The sequence below is a fragment of the Apium graveolens genome, chromosome 7 (genome assembly GCF_009905375.1).
Source record: "Apium graveolens cultivar Ventura chromosome 7, ASM990537v1, whole genome shotgun sequence".
Taxonomy (NCBI): domain Eukaryota; kingdom Viridiplantae; phylum Streptophyta; class Magnoliopsida; order Apiales; family Apiaceae; genus Apium; species Apium graveolens.
The window spans coordinates 44,988,660-45,007,341 of NC_133653.1; the positions used below are offsets into that span (position 1 = coordinate 44,988,660).

At 32.9% G+C, this 18,682-nt stretch overlaps 2 protein-coding genes across 4 annotated transcripts; one reads left to right on the forward strand and one right to left on the reverse strand.

Annotated features, from left to right (window-relative positions):
- Positions 1–893: 893 nt before the first annotated feature.
- On the reverse strand, positions 894–2,930 carry LOC141671956 (uncharacterized). Of its 2 annotated transcripts, none has more exons than XM_074478423.1 (2): positions 2,485–2,930; positions 894–1,475 (listed from the first exon to the last, which is right to left on the reverse strand). In XM_074478423.1, exons 1-2 carry the CDS (start codon positions 2,787–2,789, stop codon positions 1,049–1,051), a joined length of 732 nt encoding a protein of 243 aa, XP_074334524.1. In that variant the 5' UTR covers positions 2,790–2,930; the 3' UTR covers positions 894–1,048. The 2 variants fall into 2 exon arrangements, with proteins under 2 accessions (XP_074334524.1, XP_074334523.1); XM_074478422.1 differs by having other exon boundaries at positions 894–1,478; positions 2,485–2,927.
- Positions 2,931–5,263: 2,333 nt separating this feature from the next.
- LOC141675064 (uncharacterized) lies at positions 5,264–8,112 on the forward strand. Of its 2 annotated transcripts, XM_074481778.1 has the most exons (6): positions 5,264–6,099; positions 6,632–6,829; positions 7,015–7,074; positions 7,296–7,397; positions 7,572–7,695; positions 7,922–8,112. In XM_074481778.1, the coding sequence occupies exons 1-4, from the start codon at positions 6,034–6,036 to the stop codon at positions 7,296–7,298; spliced, it is 327 nt and encodes a 108-aa protein (XP_074337879.1). In that variant the 5' UTR covers positions 5,264–6,033; the 3' UTR covers positions 7,299–7,397; positions 7,572–7,695; positions 7,922–8,112. The 2 variants fall into 2 exon arrangements, with proteins under 2 accessions (XP_074337879.1, XP_074337878.1); XM_074481777.1 differs by lacking the exon at positions 5,264–6,099 and having other exon boundaries at positions 6,380–6,829.
- The last annotated feature ends 10,570 nt before the right edge of the window (positions 8,113–18,682 follow it).

Here is an 18,682-nt window from a genome sequence, read left to right on the forward strand (position 1 = left end):
ACACACACACGCAGAAGTGAGACTGATCAAAATTGACATGCGGATTTATGCAGTTTCAGCATCTCTTAAAAATTTATTCATATGCTCTTAACAGATTTGCTGACTTGTAAATTTATTTCATGCCAAACAGTTTCATTTAAATCAGCGTATAGAAATTCTGTTCTTGTTTTTCATTTTCTGCCAAGTAAAGCTCTGTTCCATGTTAACATGAATTTCTTCCAGCAAATTTTCCATTTCTTGGACGCCCATTCTACATAAACGATTTTAGGAATTTCACGCTTAAGAAATCAAATGTGGACACTTTTAACAATTCTGAAGGCTTTTAAAACATTTTTATCTGATTATTTATTTCAGCAAAAATTTGCATCTCCGTCAGATTTCCTACAACTTGTTAATTATGTGTTTCTTGTTTCTGATCGTTCTATCCACTGCCGCTAAATTTGCATTACGCTTGTGTAAATTAGTTCGACTTGGGAGGAATGGCTGAGTTCATCCATTACTGACCTTCACGGCTGCAATCAACTTATCAAACTCCCTGATACATGTAGCTTCATGTCTGCGACCTTCTTGTGCCCTGACAATGAAGCAAGACGCAAACATGGAGGATTTGTCAAAAACTCCATCTCAAATAACCGACAATTTTTATCGATGTTTGCAGGTCTAATAACTGACGCCTATAGTAGTGTTGGTGCACTGATTTACCAAATTTACCCCATTCAGCTTTTTTATCAACCGCGCTTTATGCTTATTTTAAAGGAGCAGGTTGGCTGAAAAAGCTGCGGTCGCATTGAATTCTGTCATGGTGGCTGCCTCGACGAAGGAGATGGACAATACTCGTTTGTGCACTGAAGATCGTTCATTAGCCGTAATATTTATACAAATCATCATTCATGTAGGAAATAAAAAGGAAAACCCGATGTTTACAAAAATCAAGTACTTGTCATACAACCATTCACACTCATGAGCTTTTTCTCTACCTCTTATGACTGGAGAGGAACCCCACAGAGATATAAATTTGATCATTAATAAAATTGCAAAAGCTTGGTAACTACAGCATATGCAAATAAAACTTGGCAAATAGAAACAAGGTTACAAGTACAAATCCAAGCACTCCGGCAGTAAACAACAGCAGCATTTGTTGCAGTCCTGCTGTAAATCCAGCAAGAGCTATGGGAATAGCTACAAACATAGGATAACATATGGCCATTAATAGTCGCATCAGTAATCCCTCCAAATCTTGCGCTCCTTTCCCCACTATTTCTTCTACAATTGGCATCAAAAATCTTGAAAATAGTAGTGCTGATGATGAGCTTGGGTGAGCCAATTGATAATGGTATTTCCATGTATCTAGTAGCCACCAACAGCACCCTTTAACCTTTTCCCAATCTGCACTTCCTCCTACTCCTCCACTGCCGTCATTGGTGCCAGTCCGTCTACCTCCTCCATTTCCTTGACTGCCACCAGACCCGACGCCACTACTTTATAAGCCAGTGTACACAAAAAAGAGAAAAATAATAAGAATCAATGCTAAAGACTATAAAATAAATCCGAATAGTATCTGCCACTCTACATCCAGATAGTATATGCCGGATAGTATCTGCCACTTGAGTTTTTTTTTTTTTTTCAGGGAAAAGAGTAACTTTTATGATTTTAAGTATGCCACTTGATTATTTAATTTTATTAACATGATATTAACCACAATATAAAACCAGAATGGTTTAGTACCGGTATACTATTTAAAAGTGACAGGTTTAAAAACCAAAAGATTGCAATGTACTGCAGATATACAGGATCACAATTTCAGTATGAGTTGATTTCAAATTCTATATATATAGAGAGAGTTCATTGATCTTAAGCTTTCAAGGAGATTTAAGCCTTGAATACCTTATGTGTCAGAATAAAACAGAACTTCGAGTCTGTATCTTACCTAGATTTATCAAATGTCAAAACCTAAAGTATCAAGTCTGAATCGAATTTACTATCAAACAAAGTCTATCAAGTTTAAATCCATCTTGTAGCATGCTCAAAGTGCAGCACCAATCCTATCTAAGCAGAACACAGTTTGACCAAATTAATAAGCACTAGCATGTAATCAAAACAAAACTAGCTAATCTAAAAAAAATATACAACTTCGAAACTTTACCCAAACAGCCAAACTAGTATAAAACCCACCGTTGTTTAGAAGATTCAGACTTCAACCTCAAATACTCATAAATCAGTCCAAGTCAAATTTAACTCAAATCAAGCTCAAAATGTTACTTCTATCTATAGAATATCAAGTTATCGAGTGCAATACATTTTTCAAACAAAGTCCATTAACAAACTCCAATCTAAACCGAACCCATTTAATAGCATGTTGAACTTAAGTTGCAACCCTAATGCTATCTAAACAAGCACAGGTCAAACAAATTTATCTTTTACCTACATTATTAAAAAGAAAAAACTAGCTACTTCAATCATAAAATAAGAAGTTCAAGAATTTACCCAAAACTAACATCAGATCCACCAGTGTTCAAAGCCTCATTTTGCTCTAACCCTGTCTTTTTCTCATACTCTCCAGTGTTCTTGATATCAAAATTAAAACTTGAAGATGAGGCAGCACATGACTTTGCACCAAGTGATTTAAAGAATCTTGATTTTGGTCTGACTTGAATCTTCAAATCTAATGGTTTAACAGAATCTTTTTTGTTAAGGAATCCAAGATTCTCTGACAACACCCTGTTTGTGGGATAACTGTACTTTAATCTTGATATGGTACTTGCTGGATTGATAATAAATGCAACTGACATTTTTGAGTATGCTGTGTTTGATCAGGGATTAAGACAAAGTCATTAGTAGTTGATTAGGCGTGTCTTAAGTTGATTTATGGGTCTTCTTTGTTTATTCCAAAGATACTTTTCACTTTAACTAAAACCATGCGGAACTCTGAGATAAATGTGTGGAAATGTGGAGATTTTGCGTGTCCCTGGAATTTTTGTTGCATTTTTTAGGTCAAATTTTTTTGTGTTTTTATGACAACAAACGTTTATTACATGTACTAGGTTAAATCCCGTGCAATGCACTCCTTAATATTTTAAATTTTTATTTATCCCGTTATATTATAATTTAAAAATATTTATATAAATATATAATAATAATAATAATAAATTTATAAAAAGTAATAGTATCTAGTAGTTTAATATTTTAGTAGTTTAACGGATATATAACGCTATTTTTTAATAGTATGATAAGTTGTGATTGTAATTTAGTAGGATAAGTAGAGGACGTGTGCAGTAGTTTAATAATTTAGTAGTTTAGCGGATATATAACACTATTTATTTATTTATTTTAATAACCAAAATTAGGTGATAACCGTTGAACCAAATTATACCTCGTTCCGGTTATTATAGTATTTATTTATATGTAAAGAAATGGGATGGAATGCCACCGATTGGTGGTTCTCATTAATATTTTAAATTTTTATTTATCCCGTCATATTATAATTTTAAAATATATATATAAATATATAATAATAATAAATTTGTAAAAAAAAATAATAGAATAACATGTGGTCGTATTTTAGTAGGAAAAGTATACTATATTTAGTAGTTTAATAATTTAGTAGTTTAACGGATATATAACGCTATTAATTTATTTTTTAATAATATGATAAGTTGTGATTGTAATTTAATAGGATATGTAGGGATGGCAACGGGTCGGGTTCGGATTGGGTATTGTAAAATCCAAATCCAAATCCAAATCCAAATATTTTCGGATTATCCAAATCCAAATCCGTCGGATTTCGGATCAAATCGGGTATTTTTTGGATATCCAAAATTACGAATAATGTAGTCAAATTTAATATTATTTATACGTACAAACACTATTAATCACATTTATATAATAGCTAAAATTAAAATATATTAATTATAAGTAGTTAAACACATTATATTGTACGGGTTTACACAGTGAGTAACATCTAAGATATGTTGATAACATATTATTTAGTATTTTATCACAAATTATTATTTTTATAAATATATACAAAGTACATCCTACATAATAAAAGCTGATTTTGATATAAAAAGTTATAATTCACTAAATAAGTGTTGACAATATTGATAATAATATATTATTACACAAATAACACTACTAGAAAAAGTAGAATAGATATCGCCTTTTAGACATCGGTTACTCCTGGAGCCGATGTAAAAGGTTTTTTAGACATCGTTTTTAATCAACCGATGTCTTTTGTTAATATAGACATCGATTTTTTTAGCCCAACCGATGTTGTAAGTTTGTTTTAAAAAATGATTCAGCGCGCCTCCCCATTTTCCCCCTTAGCCAAATATTTCATTCCCTCTCAAACCCCCCTCATTTTTCCTTGAAATTTTTTAAGTATCCAAATGTCCCCCTCCCTTATCTAAAACATAAATAAAAAATAAAAAACATTCATTTCTATCTCTTTCAAACCAGCTCTCTCTCTTCTCTCTATTCTCTCTGCTGAAGAACTTGATTCAATTCATTGAGTGGAGAACTCGACTATCTATGCTCTTTGTGCTCGACTCTCTCTTGTCCCTCGATCCAATACCTCCCTCCCCAAACCGGTTCTCCCCAACTCCGCTCTCTTTTCTTCGGAGATTGAAAAAGTCTTAAAGAGGTAAGAATCCAAGTTTAAAGCTTAAGGAAGCCAAAACTTGAATTGAGTAACCTTTAAAATCTAATTTTTAAATTAGGGGTTGAATCTGAAACCTAATATTTTAATCAGTTAATTTCAATTAGTTTAAATAGTTGATTTGGAACCCTAATTTTTTTTAATTAGTTGAGCACTTGTTTGATTTGAGCATGTTAATTTTTAATTAGTTTTGTAATAAGTTGAGTAATTATTTGAATTGTTTATGTGGGTGTCAATTTTAATGTATATGCTTGTGTATATTGTGTCAAATGCATTTTTTTTATTTTTTCTTTACGTATAGTCATATTTATTTTTTGTGGTAGGGAGTGAGGATAATGTTTTGTTTTTTATTTTAACTTTTGATCAAGTGAAAATTTGGAGTCTTGCAAGGCAGTAATTTGGAGTCTATATCATCACCTAATGTAAGTTATTACTTAAGATTCTCTACTAGAGAATCTTAAGGCCTTCCAATCAATTGTATGCAATTCAATATCTTGTTTTTTTTCTCTTCATTTTCCCCTGTTAAATTTTAATGCGGACAATTCAGATCTGTATTCGTGTGTTGATGTTGTGATTATGAAACGGTGCATTTTTTGTTTCAGAAATGGTGTTCTTGCGGAGTGTTTCGTTGCTAAATAAGTTGCGCTCTCGGGTTGTGAGTTATATATTAGTGTTGTTTGATATTTTATGTGATTCATTTTCTGTTTAATATACAGTGCGTTGGTTTCAAATGCAAACCTCGACTTCTGATCTCGTATTTGACTCTTTTTTCTCTGTTGCTTGTTTATTTATGTAATAGTTGCACAGCGTTTGTTTATATGCTAGTTTTCGTGGCACGAAAAGAATGCATTCAATTGTTCCTCACCATCCAAATCATATGGGAGGCTATCGAAATAAATAACTTCCCTAGCTGCAGTGTAGCATAATTGGACTCTATTCTTCTGAAAAAGAGTCATCTGACAACCAATATGGAGGAATCAACACTGTACATTCTAGTTGTTTTTCCTCCTACATACGTAGCTAGTTGGACAAATGTAAAGGTGCAATTCAGCTACCTTGTTCATAAGACTATCTACCTTGTTTGACAGATGCCTGATGATAACATGAAGAATAGATGCTTTTGACTGTTGATAAAACCTTGCCTATGTTGTGTTATGTACTGACCGGTCTTTGTCACAAATCGTAATTATGATGTTCCTTGATCTTAGTGGAAGTTAAAATTCAAGAAACAAATTGAAGGGTTAGGTTCTGTTGCTACAGTTTTATAGGTAACCCAAGACTCAGAAAATGATACTCTCGAAATAGGAAATAATGACAATGTTTGCATACTGTGTAAAGAATATACTTCCGAGGCACTGACTTACCTGGATACAAACAAAATGCAAGAGGAGATCATACACATTCTTCACGGTTCCTGCTCCCAGTTGTACTCTCTTAAGGAAGAGGTATTGTTTGCTAAATGTAAGCACCAAATATTTTTATTTTTCCTTAAAATAACAAAGATCAACTTATTTTCGACATTGAACCACTTGTGCTTGATAGCTGGTAGGTAGTCCTCCCCGACCTCCTGTGATTATCCATTTTTTTCAAGTGTTTACATAGCTATGTATTTGATGCTTGACATGGTTTCATTTTATGATATTACTGTTTTATCTTGATAATTGATGTGTGAATCCCATAACCCATAAAATAGCTGCCTTTATATGAATGCTAGAGTGTCCCTCCTTTGTGGTCTACATATAAGAACTCTATGGTTATTTTATTACTACATATATGACAGTGTAATTATAAATGAGAATCACATTAGTTGTACCTAGCCACTTCCATAAGAATATAGCAGGCATGGTGATGCAGTTGGTGCATATTTCTGAGCATTTAGGGGCAAATTTCTACAACTTGGTACTGTTGCAAGAGAATACAAGGTTTAGTCATTTTGTACGTCTTGATCCAACTACATGTGTTGTTTTATTCTGGCAGTGTCTCGTATTGGTGGATTACTATGCTCCTCTTTTCTTTTCGGAGATATCCTCCATAGAGCCTGCCGATTTCTGTCAAAAGGTTAATCTCTGTGAACAAGTGGCTCTTAATTCTCAGCATACGAGTAAACATAGTTGCGAGCTTTGTCACTATGCAATTGTAGAAGCTTTAATAAAACTGAAAGATCCTGACACAGAGGTATGTTCTTACAATCATTAATTACATTTGATATAGATGCTTACAATTCTCTGCTTGAAGTTTGTTGTTCAAAATTATCATTTTTCTAATGTTGTAAATCATGACTTTCTTAGATACCTATTAGTTGGGCAAATGATTCAGCAGATGCCTATTACTATGACATCTTATGTTATATTTTTTTGCAGTTGGAAATAATTGAAGTGCTCTTCAAGGCATGTACAGCTGTCAAGGGCTATGAGACAAAGGTTAAATATTAATCTATAATTTTGGCACTCTTGAAAATACTTAAAATAAGAAAACTTAAATCTTGGTTATTAAGATTTCAGACATTCATATTCAAGCCATCTGATTATCACCATTGTCGATTTGTTTTTCTTGGCAATGTAAGCGAATGATATTCGAATATGGGCCTCTTATATAAATAAGCGTTTAAACATATATAAATTTTCTTATTCCTGTCTGGCAGTGAGTTTCATTTCTTTATCAAATAGAGGCGAGCAATACATTTTGCATGGCTTTCTGGAGCAGGTATTTACCATGGTGGGCTGAATTTTGGTGCACAACATAGGTACAAGAAAGCATTTATCATCCTTTTCGATATATGGATATACTGTAAGAAGGAATGATTTAATATGTCTGTGGATATTGCTTTTAGGTCTCTGATTTTGTACCTTATCTCTTATTTCATTGAATTTGTACTGAATTATTGATTGCAAAATGAAACACAATGCCCATTTGACAGACTTGTGACGATGACAAATGATGTAATGCAAGGCTTTTCAACATAAGAAGAAAGATAGAAAGGATATGACTCACAAGTCAGAATCAGACATTGGAACATCAAATTTGGATGCATAATCTACCAGGTTTGTTAGTAGCAACATAATGACTTAATGAATGGCAATGCTATTGAGATTGTAAAATTGATAAAAGTTGGTTTAAAATTGAATTCTCTTATGCATAATAGTGAGAGTGAGGTTTGTAATTTTCTTTCTTCTAGGATTTAAGGGTTTTTTTAATTGGCTGCTTTGTTTGATATCTGCTGGCGATATTAACATTAGATGAATTGATTTTTGACCTTGACATGCGCAGAAAAATAACACCCCAGGGAAGGCAAATGCCCATATTTTTAGGACTCGACGACCCAGCTCAGCTGCATTGATACCTGAAGAACCAGTGACCAGAATACATTTGTTTGAGCAATGTATGGATGATATTATAGGCGTAGTTATGAGAATTACAAGTTTTTAGTTTTTTCATTGTTGTAAGACTTGATTGGTTTGATTTGGTAATGATAATTGGAGTTTAATTTTAATAGTTTCTTCTTTTGAAAATTTCTTTGGCATCTATATTTTTAAAATGTGCAACATTTATTTCAATGAAAAATGATGTTAATTTAAAATAATAACATCAGTTTTAGTAGTATATATACATCAGTTCATCCAGAAAAACTGATGTTAAATACCACAACAATAGATTAAAACATCGATGATAAAGAGTACATTAGACAACGTTTTCTTACAAAATAGTGATGTTAATTATACTGATAGACATCAATTTTATCTACTATAGAAATCAGTTTTTTTTAAAAACTGATGTTAAAACTATTAGTAACATCATTTTATTATGAAAACCGATGTCAAAAGTATTAGTAACACCAGTTTTAGCTAAATTATACCGGTCAGAGGCAAAATTATTGCTTATCCAGCATATGTTAAATTGATTAAAATATCATATTATAGTAATATATAAATGATAGATGTGTATTAGAAATTTAACATTAAGATATAGATATCGGTTTCATATTTAAAATCGATGTTATATGTCCCCTTTCACATCAGTTTAAAACCGATGTTAAATGGGGGGTCTTTAACATCGCCCACGAAGACATCGGATGACATTTTTCTAGTAGTGTAATACAAGAAAACTATGTAAATTATATGTATTACATCTAAAATATTACATATAATCTATAATAAATGTGTCGGGTTTTAATCGGGTTTTGGGTTTGGATCGGATTTCGGATCGGGTATCAGTTCGGTATAGTTGAAATCCAAATCCAAATACAAATCTTCGGGTTCGGTATATCCAAAACTTCGGATTTTGGATCGGATATCCGTCGGATCGGATTAATTTACCATCCCTAAGGATAAGTAGACTACGTGTGTAGTAGTTTAATAATTTAATAGTTTAGCAAGTATATAACACTATTTATTTATTTTTTTAATAACCAAAATTAGGGGATAACCGTTGAACCAAATTATACCACATTCCGATTATTATAGTATAATATAGATAAAGAAAGCTCCTCTGTCGAAAATTCGAAAATACATCAACAGAGTATAATAATTCTGCCTAATTCCGCCTAAAGCACAAGTAGAGGAAAAACTGTATTATGTTAGTGTTGTTTGGTATACATTGGGAATTAACTTGCCATGTTAAATCATATTTCCTATCTTTTTAAATTTTATGGGAAACGAAATTTTTTGTTTGGTTAACATGCAGGAAATATATATATACACATGTATATATATAATTATAAGCAAATGTGTATATGGTTATTTTTGAGAATGGGAAGTGTGGATAACCAAAGGTGGAGTGGGTAATTAACTTCCTGTATTATGTAGGTATTTTAACCCCCTAGGTAATTCCACTTCCTCTCTTTTTGACAACCAAACAAGTGTTTCATAAATAAATTCCTAGAAAGTTCAAATTCCTGGCTGCATACCAAACAACCTCTTAGAATACGTAAGGAATTTAATTTGAACTCTCGAAAGTATGAAGGAACATCATACAATCAAATAAATATTCGAAAATTACGAAATATTTCATCGTAACCTAAAAGAAGGAGTCACTAATAGTGAATCAATTCTATTCAGATATATTGTTAGATAATCACAGATGTAAGTAAGATGAGAGTATTAGAACCCCAAAACTATTACATAAAAATTAATTACAAAAACACTTTAACTATTACAAACATTAAACGGAAACCTTGGATATAAACATTAAACCACAAACAAGAAAAATCTATCTTCGAATCAACAGGTTACCAAGTTTCAAGTCGTGTGAAGGACATCAAACTGAAAATTAGACCGTGTGAATCGATAAAATCATAAACAAAAAATTCCGAAAATACGATAAAGAAACAGATTTTTTTAGGGTGAAATTGACATCAATAAAATTTACATATTATTATTTTAACATTTAAAATATTTTTTAAAATAAATTATGTATATTCTCCAAGTATCTAAAACTCAAAAATCGAATCTACTCGGTTACGTATCCAAAATTCGAGTAATCGGCCAATTTTTTGAGTACTCATTTTCAGTATCCGAGTACTCGCTTAAATCCGAATCGGTTCACAACCGATTTCCAAGTACTTACCCGAGTATTCGTCCAAAATGATTGATTTTTAGAACACTAATAATCTCTAATAATATAGTTTAAAGACTATTTTAAAGTATGTAATATAGGTGATTTTTGGCTAAAATTTAGCGATTTTAACCGTAAAAAGACATGGGTCATTGTAACATGAAAAAGAAAATTTTTATTTCATGAATTATTTATTAATATTAATTGTTAGATGTAATTGATGATATCAGTAATTAACTATCAGAGTTTGCCATCTGTTAGGCCTTAAATCAACTATAGAGGAGGTGAATACAGTTTAAACAATCAATCGATTTAAACAACTCAACAGAATGAACATTTTTTATATTAATGAATAAAAACTGATTACAATACTCTCTGTTAGGAATATATTGTAGTCTTGATGATAATTCACCAAAACATCTTAAGTAGATTTGGTAAGTGTCTTTTGTAGCCTTTAACGGATAACCACATTTATCTATCCGTTGAAGGAGTAGCTTATGTAATTAAGTATGTAGCACATTCTGTACATTATAATAGCTAAGGGGTTTGAAAGTTTTAGTTATTTTTAAGTCATGTTGACTACTAGCAAGATATACAAAATAAGTGGGTTAAGTGTAAATATAAAATGCCTTGTAATTTTTTATAAGTGAAAGAGTATAAATTGCTATGAAAACAACTTCAACTGCTAAACTACAAGCTTCAATGGATGACTCTACAAGATTCAACGGATAACTCAATATGTCATTAACGGATAAGCTAGTCAAAAAGCCTTCAGCGAATATCAGGTAAAGCTGTTAACGGATGCTATCAAGAAAGCTTCAACGGATGACACCAATATAGTGTCAACGGATAACATCTATGAAGCTCCAACGGATAATCAACAAAGATAGCAGTTGGTAGTGACTTGATAGAAGATAACAGAGTCACATCAGTTGATAGTGTACAAACAAAATGTGATAGCCTGATTGCATATTTTAGAAGAAAATGAAGCATTTCCATTTCCATTCAAAATAAGCTCGTTCAAAGATGATTTATCTTACTTGGATTGTATTGGACAGAGAAATGAAGAAACATGTGATTGGACCTAGCTAATAGGAATATTATTCATGTCTTATTGCACATATAAACTTGGTGAATATATAAATCAAGTATAGCAAGTATCTTAGAACTAACTAGAATAACAGGTAGCACAAGTAAGTTGTATCTTTAGTACTCTCAATTTCTAAGTTATAACAAATACTTGTAAGCAGTTGTGTGCATTTTACATCACAGAGATTTTTTTAATATATACATCTTTGATGGAAAGACAAATCCACCATAAAAATTTTAAAATTGTGTTTATTTACTTTGTGTTAGTAGAATACTTTAAAAGTCTTATCTATATTTTTGCATATTCAAAAACACAGTTGTATATTTCAAAGAGTTATTCAGAAAAGCAAAAAGAAACTAGAATTTCATTCAACCCCCCTTAAGTAATTCTGTTGTTGTATATTTCATTGTTGATGGCAGCTATTGTGCACAGATCTATGGGTGAGAAATCAATTGCTAGATTATGATCTACATGTGGACAAGATTCCAATTTTCTGTGGCAATACAAATGCCATTTTCATTACCGAAAATCCTGTGCAGCATTCAAGGATAAAGCACATTGACATCAAGTATCATTTTAAAAGGGAACATGTTATGAATGGTAATGTGGAACTTCATTTTATTCCAAGTGAGTAACAACTTGCAGACGTCTTTACCAAGCCACTTGATGAATCAACTTTCACTAGGTTGGTAAGTGAATTAGGTATGCTAAACTACTCTTAATTTACTGTTTTTGATGTCCATGCAATTTGTAATGCAACCAAAAATAAATTTGATTTTCTTGATTAAGTCTTGAAAACGTGAAATTTTGGCTAAGTCAAAATTACTCTTTCAACGTATAAGGATTATCCATTGATAGTCAAAGATATTTCTGTATATATTATCCCTCAATGGATATGGTATATTTGACATCCGTTGATCTATCATAACCGTTGATTCTAAAACATCATCCGTTGATATATACTTACAGTCTTGTATGTATACGTTGATGGTCAATATTAGAATTTCTACAGTTTACTTTATTTTTAAACGGTAATTTTTGGCATATATCATTGAATATTAATTTTTATTTTTAATCATTTGTGTGTCTTAATTTGAGAAAGTATAAAAGCCTATTTCATTTACAGATCTCACTTTTATCCTTCTCTATTTTTTAAGGCAATTTTTACTCTCTATTTTTCCCAAAACCCCTTTTGTCCTTGTAACTACAAACTTAGCAAGAACGACATCAGTTGTGAAGATTATATCTCAAACAGAATTCGTGTACGAGAAGAACAACTTTGTTACTCTGGTAGAAAAGAGTGTTGCACATGAGTACTATCACAAGATGATGGAGTTCATTAGCAATTGCAAACTCAAGTATTGTATGCTCGAGTCACCAATTATCTTCTGTGAAGTTGTAGATGAGACTTGGACCACTGTTGTCTTTGATTCAAAAGACATGACCATTACCTTTACTCTCAAAGGTAACAATTATTGTGTAAATTCTGATGATGTCTAATCATGCCTTATATTGCCTAAAAATAACACAATTACTCAATGCACCGACACTAATGTGATTAACATGCTTAAGTCTATGGGTTATGCTCTAGAAACTGCTAGTCTAGGTAACATTAAGAGAAAGGGACTTAGGAAATAGTGGAGTTATTTTTGTAATGCTTTTATTAAAGTATTTTATGGTAAAATTAGAAATTTCGATGCTATCACTTCTGCATTGCTTAACAGGCTTTATATACTTCTATCTGATAGTTATTTTAATTTCAGCAACTATGTCATGCTAGAGATAAGGTATAAATTAGGGGATATTCAGAAGAGACCTAGAAATATATACTATGCTAGATTTTTCATGATGCTAGCTAACCATGTTTCTAAAGATTTGAAAATTGAGAACCCAAATAACAAGTTAGATTGTTGAGCTCAAGAGAAAAGGGTGCTTGCAAAGCTTATCAGGTACAACCTCAACAGTGAGGTGCCTCTCAACTATCTTCCAATCTTTGAGTCACCTCAGGTAAGTCAAGTAACCACTTTTATCTCAATCTCTTCCCAACCTCAAGTTTCTTTGCCTTCAACAGTGGCTATGGAATCTGTGTCAGTGACCAAACAGATTCCTACCCAAGCCACTAAACCAAAAGTTTATAAATTCAAATCAAAGAAACATACCACTAGTGTCTCTCAAAAGACACCAGTTGTAAAAACCACCAAAGCACATGAAGGGAGTGTTTAGGGTGGTAAGTAAGGTGAGGGAATGGGTAAAATCAAAGAAGCCCCAAGGATAAGGAGGGCGAGGTCAGTGTAACCCAAGCTAGCCACACTGCGGTCTCCCAAAAGACTGTAACGAAATAAAAGAAAATTAGCACATCCATAGTTGCATCGTCCTAAAAGGATGTGACTATTAAAATAAGCTCCCAATAAGGATTTCAGAACAAAAGGGGTAGGAACACTAATGACCTAGCTCAAACTTATATTAAAATGAAGAAATCAAAAACCATGGGGAAGCCACAAGGTGCGCACACAATGCAAACTCAAGTCACAGACTCGGTATCTGCACATTCTCAAATTTAGCTTGATGTGGCTCCAGTAAATGTGGAGTCACAGTCCCACTCTTTAACAATTGATACACCTCAAACATAAAACTCCCCAACTATCTCTCTGGATGTAGACATGATTTATACATCAATTCCTGATTCTTCATCTCTTAAATTCATGGAGGAGCCCAATACTCAAACAAGTGATCATCATCTAATTGATGATTTGTTGGATCACTTGCCATTTTTTTCTCAAACTGTTAATGGGTCTACACCAAAACTTAAAATCAATCTCTACATACTCCACAATAGTTTCAATTTCTCTTATTTCTTCTTCATCAATGGATATCCATCATCCGTTGATAAGTGATTGTCCTTCAACAGATATCCTTCACGGCAATTATCAGTTGATAGTCAAAACTACAACTTCAACTGCTATTTCACAACATTTGACAGTCATTGCACAAACACTTGATATTTCAAAATCTATTACAAGTGCAGATGACTTAGTAGTTGTTCAATCACTTCTAGGATTGAGGGAAGGGAGTGAACTGAGTGAGAGGCTGGGTTGCTCCCAGGAAAAAAGAGAGGATGAGAGTTCAATAATGCACACTATTTTTTCCATTGTGGCAAAAGTGAGTGAGGGAAGTTTCATCCTAGTAGGTGAAGATGAGGGTATGAGGACAGTGAGCCAGGGGGAGCCCCCGATGCAAGAATATAGAGAAAGTGAGAGAAATGCAGGTACAAGAGGAATAATGGTGACATCCATTGCTAGTGATTCAATGAATGTCAGTGATGCTGAAAAGGAAAGACTATAACAGCAAGAATGCAGAGTTGTTATAGATTCCATTTCCTTGGATGCTAAGACATTTATTCATCCTGTTACAGCCTATCAAACACTGGTTGTTCAAGACAATGAGAAGATAGAGTGGATATTGACTTCTGTTCACACAACTGAATCAATGCAAAGGGCCAAAGATGCAATTTCAACCTTACCTCTTACAACTGATGTTGATTCTGATTTGGGAGCTAATACTAATACTGATGAAGAGTTTTGTGAAGAAACTGGCATGAATATAGGGGGAGATGTAGGCCCTAGTTCTACAACAAACACTCCTGATTGGATGCTTAGCAAGGAGTGCAACTCTCATCATTTCAACTCCACTCTATTCAAACTCATAAATCAAACTTAAACAGCTTTAGCAGCCACTTCCAGTGTTGGTGCAAGGTCACTTCTGCAAGCCCATCTAGAGTCCCTCCAACTATACATAAGTCAACACCTCAAACAGGCTCTAGATGCGGATGATCTAAAACTCTCTCTATTGATGAAGTCAAGAAGGATTTGTACACAAAGATGGATGAGAAGCTTCCTGTAGCAACAATAAGAGAAATTCAGCAAAAGCTTAGGAAAGAAAGTGATCTTTCAAGAAAAGTTGAGGTCTTGGATATAAAAATGATTATTGTTGAAGATTCCTTGGCCAAGATACTTCAAGGTCAAGAAACTCAAACTTAGTTGCTCCAACAACTGGTGGCTGCACAAATTTCAACCTCTACACTCCAACTTGATGATAACAAAATGGGGGAGAAGGATGTGCACATTCAAGTCATAAAGGTAATAGTTCATTCGATTACTTTGCCAAAGCCACCAGTAAAAGGGAGTTGGACAACATATACCTCATTAACCTAGCTGCAGCTGAGTTAAAGCTTAAGGAAATACAACAAAAAATAGGTGAAAAGATAGCTCATGTATTTGGCTCAACTGTAAACCAATCAAAATTTGTGAAACACATCATACAATTGAGGCTGCTTGCATTAGGAGAATTGAAGGTGGAGAAAGGTAAAAAGGGAGAAACATCAATTACAAATGAACTCAAGCCCATTTTGGTGCTTAAGCCTAAACCATCAACTTTCAGATTCACAAGCAAACACCCAATACATCTAGATTATTCACCTCTCGGGCCTGATGAGCAGAAACTCTTGGGAAAAACTATTGCTAGCTACAAGAAAACTAAGGATGCGGCTTTGAGGAATATAATATCAAAAATTTACAGACATGAACAAATGATTTGTGTAATAAGTAGGCACCCTTAGCTTGTAAAAGCAAATAAAGAGGAAGACATGATAATTAAGCCATTGCCAAAGCCAAAGAAAAAGAAGGTTGTTAAGGGAGCTCAAAAGAAAATTGAGAAGCCTGCTACTACAACTGAGAAGAAAATGGCCAATGAAGAAAAAGAAGAGAAGCCTAAGTGGTAAACATGCAAAAGAATAAAGATGAGACCAGGTAGATGGACAAGCAGAATTTTAGAAGAAAAGGAGAGTGAGCCATCTCAATCTATTCCTACAAGTCAACCAATTATGCATATTATGGAAACAACTGAAATCAAGGTCAATCATGAGGTAAACTTTCATGGTGAACCAATAGTGCCAAAGGATGAACCTATAGATTGAGAGAGTTTACTAATTCCTGATTTAAACATACCCCCACCAATAAAAAAAGAACTTTAAGAAGGAAGAGCAAGCCAACCCTAACTCCAACCAAAGTCATCTCAAAACCAAAGCCTACTGTCATAAAGGATGATCAACTCTACATCTGTGACATCAAAGAATTTTCTGATATTAAGCTCTATCTAGATGAACTAGAAGAATTGAGAGGAATTGATGTTACTTTCAGACTTCCAGAAAGATTGGTGTTCAAATACAAGGGTGGTCATGCGATAATATGCTAACATGATTATCAATGAAAGCTATAATATCTTAGTCAAGGTATTTTCTGCAATAAAAAAAACTTCGGATTCTTAAAGGTTGCCAAGTCAGAAATACTCAAGAAGATAAGTCAAATCAGACAAAGCTGGAGAGATCCTAGTGCATTACCAAGGGTTCTAACTATTCCAAACACTGGGGATAGTGTACACATGAAACCTTACTGGATCATGGAGTTTAGAGATGAGAAGTATGTCAGAAGATTTTTCAGAATTGAAGACCAGCTTAAAATTTCAAGTAATGAAACTCTCAAAGAGATGCAGGATATGCTGGATATCAATGAAGAAAATGAGGTTGAACTCTACAGACAACTCTAACTCTAGATTGACGAAAATAATGAGAAGCTGGGGAAGAAAACAAGGGAATCAAGGAAAAGAAAATGATTTGCTCATACTAGAGGAGCACCTTGATAATGCCATGTAAACTTTCTTTAACCTTCTTTATACAGTTCTATTTTAATACAACACTTTGCAATTTATCTATTTTTTAATGTATTATTTTTATAGGGTGTTTTTTATCATCAAGTCAACCTGAATTTATACCTATAATTCCATTAGACATAAATTGGGGGCGATTGTTAGGAATATGTTATAGTCTTGATAATAATTCATCAAAATACCTTAAGTAGATTTGGTAAGTGTCTTTTGTAGTCTTCAACGGATAAACATAGTTATTCCTTTCGTTGAAGGAGTAGCTTATATAAATAAGTATGTAGCACATTCTGTACACTATAATAGCTAAGGGGTTTGAAAGTTTTATTTATTTCTAAGTCATGTTGACTACTAGCAAGATATACAAAATAGGTGGGTTAAGTGTAAATATAAAATGCCTTGTATTTTTGTATAAGTGAAAGAGTATCAACTGTTATAGAAATAACTTCAACTTCTAAATTACAAGTTTCAACGGATGACTCTATAAGCGTCAATAGATAACTCAATATGCCCTCAACGAATAAACTAGTCAAGAAGCCTTCTACGGATATCAGGTAAAGCTGTCAACGGAAACTATCAAGAAAGCTTCAACAGATGATACCAATATAGTGTCAATGGATAACATCTATGAAGCTCTAATGGATAATCAACAAAGAAAGCAGTTGATAGTGAATTGATAGAAGCTGATAGAGTCATATGAGTTAATAGTGTACAAAAGAAATGTGGCAGCCTTATTGCAAGTTTTAGAAGAAAATAAAGCATTTTCATTTCCATGCAAAACAAGCTCGTTCATAGATGTTATATCTTACTTGGATTGAATTGGACAAAAAAATGAAGAAATAGGTTATTGGACCTAGATGATAGGAATATCATTCTTGTTTTATTGCACATGTAAACTTGATGAATATATAAACCAAGTGTAGCAAGTATCTTAGAACTAACTAGAACAACAAGTAGAACAAGTAAGCTGTATCTTTAATACTCTCAAGTTCTAAGTTGTAACAAATACTTGTAAGCAGTTGTGGGCATTTTGCATCAAAGAGATTTTTTCAATATATACACCTCTAGTGGAGAGACAAATCCACCAGAAAGTTTTTAAATTTGTGCTTATTTACTTTGTGTTAGTAGAATACTTTAAAAGCGTTATCTGCATTCTTGTATATTTAAAAACACAGTTGTATATTTCGAAGAGTTTTTTAGAAAAGCAAAAAGAAACCAGATTTCCATTTAACCCCCCCTTCTGTAATTCTGTTATTATATTGTCAGGGAATAACACTCTCTCAAAGGATGAACAGATATCCTTGAGAGCTGCTAGGTTATGTGAATGATATATCAATCCGAACACATATTATGTAAACCTAACATGTGCTAATTATATATTGATTATCTACACAATCAATTTAAAAGATATGTTACAATTGAATAAGGAAAACTAATATATATCCATCTATTGATTGTTACAATTAGTAAAGTCCTATACCGACATATCTCAGCGAATATATCCTCCTGTGATATCTTGTGATTTTCAGCTTGATAAATACTGATATGAACAAATACTGATGGCAAATACTGATCAGCAAATACTGACAATAAATGCTGATGACGTCATCTTTATCAGACTCTGATATCAAATATTGATGGCAAACTCTGATAGCTAAATACTGATATCATCA

What these genes read in the sequence shown, in the direction of transcription:
- LOC141671956 (XM_074478422.1), bottom strand. Translation starts at nt 2,789, where the DNA reads ATGTCAGTTGCATTTATTATCAATCCAGCAAGTACCATATCAAGATTA. An exon ending in GGATCTGATGTTAGTTTTGG is followed by an intron (nt 1,479 to 2,484) that starts GTAAATTCTTGA and finishes TGGCTTATAAAG; the next exon opens with TAGTGGCGTCGGGTCTGGTG.
- LOC141675064 (XM_074481777.1), top strand. Translation starts at nt 6,446, where the DNA reads ATGAGAATCACATTAGTTGTACCTAGCCACTTCCATAAGAATATAGCA. An exon ending in TGAAAGATCCTGACACAGAG is followed by an intron (nt 6,830 to 7,014) that starts GTATGTTCTTAC and finishes ATTTTTTTGCAG; the next exon opens with TTGGAAATAATTGAAGTGCT.